The sequence below is a fragment of the Rhipicephalus sanguineus genome, chromosome 5, assembly GCF_013339695.2.
Source record: "Rhipicephalus sanguineus isolate Rsan-2018 chromosome 5, BIME_Rsan_1.4, whole genome shotgun sequence".
NCBI classification, from domain to species: domain Eukaryota; kingdom Metazoa; phylum Arthropoda; class Arachnida; order Ixodida; family Ixodidae; genus Rhipicephalus; species Rhipicephalus sanguineus.
The window spans coordinates 33443408-33449833 of record NC_051180.1 but is presented as its reverse complement, the minus strand read 5'-3'; the positions used below and the strand labels follow the sequence as shown (position 1 = coordinate 33449833).

General features: G+C 48.0%; 1 protein-coding gene across 1 annotated transcript; it reads left to right on the top strand.

Moving 5' to 3' along the window:
• The first annotated feature begins 614 nt into the window (after positions 1–614).
• LOC119394611 (E3 ubiquitin-protein ligase NRDP1) lies at positions 615–3589 on the top strand. The gene is made up of 2 exons (XM_037661930.2): positions 615–1007; positions 3254–3589. Exons 1-2 carry the CDS (start codon positions 615–617, stop codon positions 3587–3589), a joined length of 729 nt encoding a protein of 242 aa, XP_037517858.1.
• Positions 3590–6426: the final 2837 nt, after the last annotated feature.

Below are 6426 nucleotides of genomic sequence, written 5' to 3'. Positions count from 1 at the left end.
GACTATTTCCTCGTAGTGGGCATCTACTAGCACATATAACTATCATCAGTATCAGGATCACGGTCTAACTAGCTCGTGGAGAGCTCGAGCGCGGGCGGCACGACCAGCCGGGCAGGGGCACACGCAGGCAAAGGGTAGCGTTACTTCCAAACCAGCTCAAAAAAGGTAAGCAATTTAACCTGGTTCAATAGCAACAAGGTTTGCAAGCACAGTGTTGTGGCATAACAACCGTAGTCTGGCGAAACAAAACATTAAGGTAAAAGCAATTGAGCGTAATGGCATGTAATCGCATTAGGCGAAATCGCATTCAACGCAGTGGTGAAAAAGGACATTCTCAGCCGCTGTGATCAGCTTGTCACATTGGTCCACTTCGATGTGGACAGCGATTTGGGGCACGTGATTAAGTGTGTGCATACCTGTCCTTCCTCCTCACCGCTCGACAGCGACCTCATGTTTTTCCTTTTCCTGAACAAGTCATTTCTTTATCTGCAATAAACGTGACCAATTCGCCCTGTTTACTCTTCCCTTAAGCCCAAGTCTCGCCGAAGCCCTCGTTAGAAATAACTGACGGCCTAGCTCCACTTTGATGCATCTTTTTACGTAGCACCGTGAGAATGGCCTCTTTCGCGTGGGACTACTGGATGCCGTTCAGCCCATCGGTCGCACCCAGTGCCACCCGAATCGCCCCTCGGCGAACGGATTTGCCTACAGACGCGACCATTTACTCGGTGGAGAACTTCGAGCCCAGGCCTCCACCGGAACTGGTGTGCTCAGTGTGCCTGGGCGTGTACCGGGACCCCGTCGAGTGCCCCTGCCGCCACGTCTTCTGCTCAGAATGCATACATGGCTGGTTGGCGAATGGCACAGGCCTCGGTGCCGGAAGCTGCCCCGTGTGTCGCCAAAGAAGCTCCCCATCTCAGCTGATGCCAGTAGTGCCCATCGTGAACAATATGATCGCTCGACTCAACGTGAGGTGTCCGAACCACGGCACAGGCTGCAACGCCAAGGTGCGTCCCCTATCTGACATTTCGCTTTGCGCGAGTAAAGACCTCGCAAAGATGTTTCTTTTGCATGGTGTGACCCAGCAGATTTTTGCAATGGATATAAGTTCCCGCGAAATGTGTGACTTCGCCTTCACTATAAGAAAAAAAAAATGTTATTCGAGTAATTTTTGGGAATCCCGACTTAACACGTATATTTCTCTATAAAGGGACCCTGAAACGGTTTTTTGAAGTTTTGTCAGCGTTTAGGCGAGAGCATCATCAAATCATTCGCACCACAAATTAAGCGACGCACCGTGTACCAAGGCCGCACGGACAATTATATCTGTACCCTCCTTCTCACCACTGCCTTGCCTCCTCAACTCATGAGACACGCTGGTATCGCTGGCGAGTGCAGCGCAGTGCTCTCATGAGCGCACTCGAGGGTTTCAGCTTCGCCCAGTCATGGCCTCCGATACTGCGCGCCGACAGGTTGCGCGCAATGTCAGAGGCCATGGCACAGTGCGCCCGCCCGGCAGCACGCCGTCTGGCAACAGAAACGAAGCTCGCGGAGTGCCGCCACACTACCAGCCGATCTTACTTTTTCCTCCTGTACGGCGACAACCTGTAAAAGCATGCGGACAACAAAAAGAATTCGAGAACAATCACCGATAAGCGTAAACTCGGGCAATGTGGTTGTCTCTTCAGGGGTAAAGTTACAGCCGCAGACACGTGAGTCGTGGCGTTGACCGGATAGCGAGAGCGCGACGCTCACTGCAGCGACGAGCTGAAGGGATTCCGCTCGCCAGATGCCTCACAAACATTGCACGATGTCGTAGCTTTACAAGTCACCAATTGCTAGAAATGGGGCACACAGCACAGTTAGGGCAATTCATTGTGTTCAAGAAAAGAAACCTCGAGACAAACACTCGCTCAGCTCACGTCAACACGGAGCACGTTGTAACACAGGCAGACGACGCTCGCTGCCCACAGGAGGTTCAGTGACGTGGCTGGGCATATCCAATCAGACCGGTCGCTGGTTGCTACGTGTATTGGAGCAATTCGCGTGAAAAAGGCGCGAGAAGTTGAAAACTCGTTCGGCTGAGCCGCTGCGATCTGTAGCGATCCACATGTTTAAAGTATTGTAATAAATTAGAGTTGACGTAGCAAGCTTAAATCGGTCTTCAAATAATTCTTAGGACTTGCTTTACCGGCGCAATGCGTTGATACAAGATCGTGAAAACCGATTCAGGGACCCTTTCATGATACAGGTGAACTCTCTTCGGAGATGATTATAATCTTGTGGGAGAGTTGGGGGACACAAAAGAGAGTCAATGCGTCTCTTTAAAAAGAGTCATATACGCGGCAAATCAGGACTTGCCGAGAAGAGTGACACGTACCCTTTTGTTTTGTTTTTTTAGAATGTATCTCTGCGTCACTCGTGGGTGGAGACCTGATCTGTATATCTGAGAATCTAAGGATCTCCAGCTCTACTTCTTGTCGCCTTAGGTTAACGGTTAAGTAATTTTCTATCTCGAAGACCGCTTGCGTCAGTTTTTTATGCCATCACGTGATCGAAACAAGCCTCGCGTTTGTGAGACGTTTTCGCCTCCGGGCGACGTTGCTCTTTTGCTAGCACATACTAACTATATTCCGGAGACAATTTACCTTGGAGTTACGCTATGGTGGCTTGGGATTTTTTACTCCTAACGACAACGTATCTGGTTTACCGTCATACAGAAGTGACATTTTGGTGTCTTTTGTTGAGGCCATCAATGAGAACGTATTACAACGACTACAGCTATATATATATATATATATATATATATATATATATATATATATATATAGAGAGAGAGAGAGAGAGAGAGAGAGAGAGAGTGCGCTTCGACCTCTGCAGGATAAGCATTTCCATTGACGTGCGCACAAGCGAAGTGGGACTTTCACTGCGGTTGTCAGTATTGTTCATCGCGGCGCCACCACTGTTCCTCTGATGCGATTCTCTGATTGCGATATCTAATTCATGTTGGGCTATATCAATATGCCTCCTTGCTACGTAAATGATTACTACACGGCATACGTGTTTGTTTATTGGTGGCACTAGTTCCTAATTCTGCCTCCTTGAATCAGTTGGCCAACAGACTCGAGTCCTTGCATCGAGCTATTAAGCAGACATTGAAATATTTACCCACACTTTAAAATTTGCACTGGCATGCCACAGATTGGCAGGCGCGTTCAAGTAGTGGTAAACGGAGCCTGCGCGGTATTTACAGGTCGCCATGGAGGCTCTGAACCGCCATATCGAAACGTGCCCGCACCGCAGAGTGCCGTGCACAGACTGCGGCGTCCAGATGCGTGCTTCGGAGCTGTCGGTGCACCAGCGCGAGCGTTGCTCCAAGCGCCGGGTTCGCTGCGATCGCGGCTGTGGCCTAAGCCTGAGCGCTGAACGATTGCCCGGCCATAACTGCATACACGAGATGCGCAACTACATCGCATCGCTGGATCGCCAAGTGGAACGTCTGCAACGCCAGGTTGATGAACTTACGGCCAGCCTGTTGGCGGGACCCGCACCCGGAATTAGCGGCTTCTGGCCTAGCCATAGAATGTGAGGTCTAATACAAATTAGGCAATCACGTAGGGGCACGAAACATTAGGCCTATACAATATGCGAAATTACACGTGTATGCAGCTTCAAACAATTCCAAATTTTCCCTTCGAGACGTCTGGAGAAAATCTGATCTCGATGTTTCTGTCCGCGTACCGTGAACTCGTGTACATCAACGATAGGTCGTGCTGCCAGACTACAGAAATGTCGCGGTCCCAGGACAATTATGGAACAGGACCCATTCGGTCTATGGAGCCACCGTCGACCCCGAACTTCTAGCTGCAGGTCAACAACAATTCTCGTGGTTATTCGGCTTGAAATTCGCAATCAGAACCAGAAGAATCACCGAGTCATCCTCCTGCCGTTCTTCTCCAAGGAACCCTCGAAACCGACCGTGGATCCCGGTGGCGCGCTTCGACCGCCTCGGAAGATGCTGGCCGCACTTTAGCCGCCACCGATGCCCCCATCTGCCGCAATAAACGCCCCGCCCGAGATAGCAAAATCCAACGCGAGATCTGCTGTTTCGTTAATCAACGTGCATGCAGTACGCTTGCACGTATTAAGGTAACTTGGTGTACTCGCCACATTTTTCCCCGTACAGCCGAGCCATGCGGTACATAACAGCTAAACTTTTTGCCTCGATACCAGGTTGTTTTCGGCGTATTGTTAGCTTACTGTTTGAGGCATTTTCTGTAAAGTCAACATTAAGCTTAACCTTTTACAATATAGAAATTATCGTTTGCATTTGCGGCTACTCTGATTTGACATATATGTTTTAAAGCGAAACCCTTAGATGCCTTATCAAACGTGAAAACTGACCGTCGGCGTCGGCGTCCTGCGGCGTCGGCTCCAACACGAGTGATGCAAAAAAAAAAGATCACGCGATGACGTCACCGTATGACGTCATAACGATGGCACAGATCGAAAAAATTTCGTGACGTCAACATGACGTCACTCTGACGTCACATCACTGTCTTCACATAATGACGTCATCACATGACATCGTCGCTTGGTCAAAGGTGTGCCGATCACGGAGGCATTGTAAAACAATGTGAGGGGCTCGGTTGGGGGCGGGGGAGGATCTATACATTGACTAAGAAGGTGGCTTTCGCCTTCGAGTCGTGTTAGACGACTGCATAAGGATTTTTTATTATAAGGATGCAAGATTTTTTATTCGAGAATTTAGAGACTTTTCCTTTTTTTTAGATGATAGAAAAGACGGAAAACGTTCACAGGTGAAAGCCCTTAGCAGTCTCTAGTCATACCTGCCGCATTGCTGTCGGAAGAGTTGTGCTTTTTTTTTTAACAACGCGCTAAGCAGCCTTTCTTGCATACCTGAAATACGCAGCACACGACAGATGGGCTCTATAATAAATCTAAGTGGAAAGCACGCATTTGCTGGTGGACACATTAAGATATTCAAAACCTGTGCTACAATTCTGAATATTAAACTACACGGAGTACGCGTGCATGCATACCTAATCTGGTTACCGCAAATGTGGTGATACGGTAAATGCAGATCAGATTGAGTTTTTATTTATAATGACGTGAAGTAAAGCGAACAAAAATTACCTGGCGCACCAATTACCTCCAAAGATGAAAAACTTGTCGCATGTTCTTGAAACACAATTGACGTTATTAATCGGACAAATAATCGCTATAGCTGAAACAGCTGCCTCACAGGTGGCTTCAAGTGTTTTATTGACACAATAGTGTTCAAGTGCTCGTTTCGCAGAAATTCCGGTGTCAGCGTCGTTGGCTGCGAGCGAAAACCCGCAATGGATCCAGATAATAAATATCACAGGTCCGCGCCGGAATCGAAGACACACAGGTGTTCTACCACGGAGCCTATATGAAAACACTATATGAATGTTATGTAGTGGAAGGAGTCTTCTTAACGCATGTAATATTTCATGGCAGAAGCGTCGAATCGCGCTATGCGCCAGAACATGTGAATTGCGCAACGAGTGGGTGTTTTAAAGGCCCACCCCTTGCAAAGCGCTCAGATATATTTAATCATCATAATCAGCAAAAGGATCAACAAAATGAGCAGATGCGTATGTTCTCGTGTTGCCTTACGGACGCGTAGTAGACCCTTCGCTGATTCGCAAAAGGAATAATTATGGCGTAGTGGGCACTTAATAACTGTACTTGCAGTAGGCAGTCTACGACAGCACGAAACGACCGATGTTACGCGCACAGTCGTTCGTTTCCTTACGACACGATTGAGGCATGCACCAAGAACCGAAGCTAGGCTAGCATTTGAGAGGGCGATGCGCAAGGGGCCTGATTACGCTATCGCGGCCTACTCTTGAAGGCGAAGCTCAAGCGCCCTCCAAGTTGTTTTTTTTAACAACCTGACCTAGATTTTTTTTTTTTTTGCTATGAATGAAGCTATGATGTTGCATTACCGACAGTAGACTTTTCAGGGTACAATTTATCAGTCTAAACTCACTCATTCCTTCACTTTAGTGTCCCCTTTAAGAGAAAATTCGAGCTGATCTTCATTCTGAAAATATGAAGGAAGGCGTCCGGCAAATGACAAAGAACAGTTAACGAATAAAAAGCATCGCGAATTTGGTACTTGGCATTTGTATTCATCCTCCAGAAAAACGCGAAGGCTACAATGTTGGGACCTCAAGTGAGCAGTTGACGTAGGAAACAGGAACTTCAAACAAAGGCATGACCTCCAAGAGCGTTTCGTAGAAGCCGTGCAATGTCCGGGTAGAAAAACAGGGCACGCTTTATCGATCGACTTCCAGAGAGTTTTTACCTGCGTAGTACGAGGCAAAGAAGTAACAATAGGAAGTTCGCCCGATAACGCCACCGTCGTGCAACACC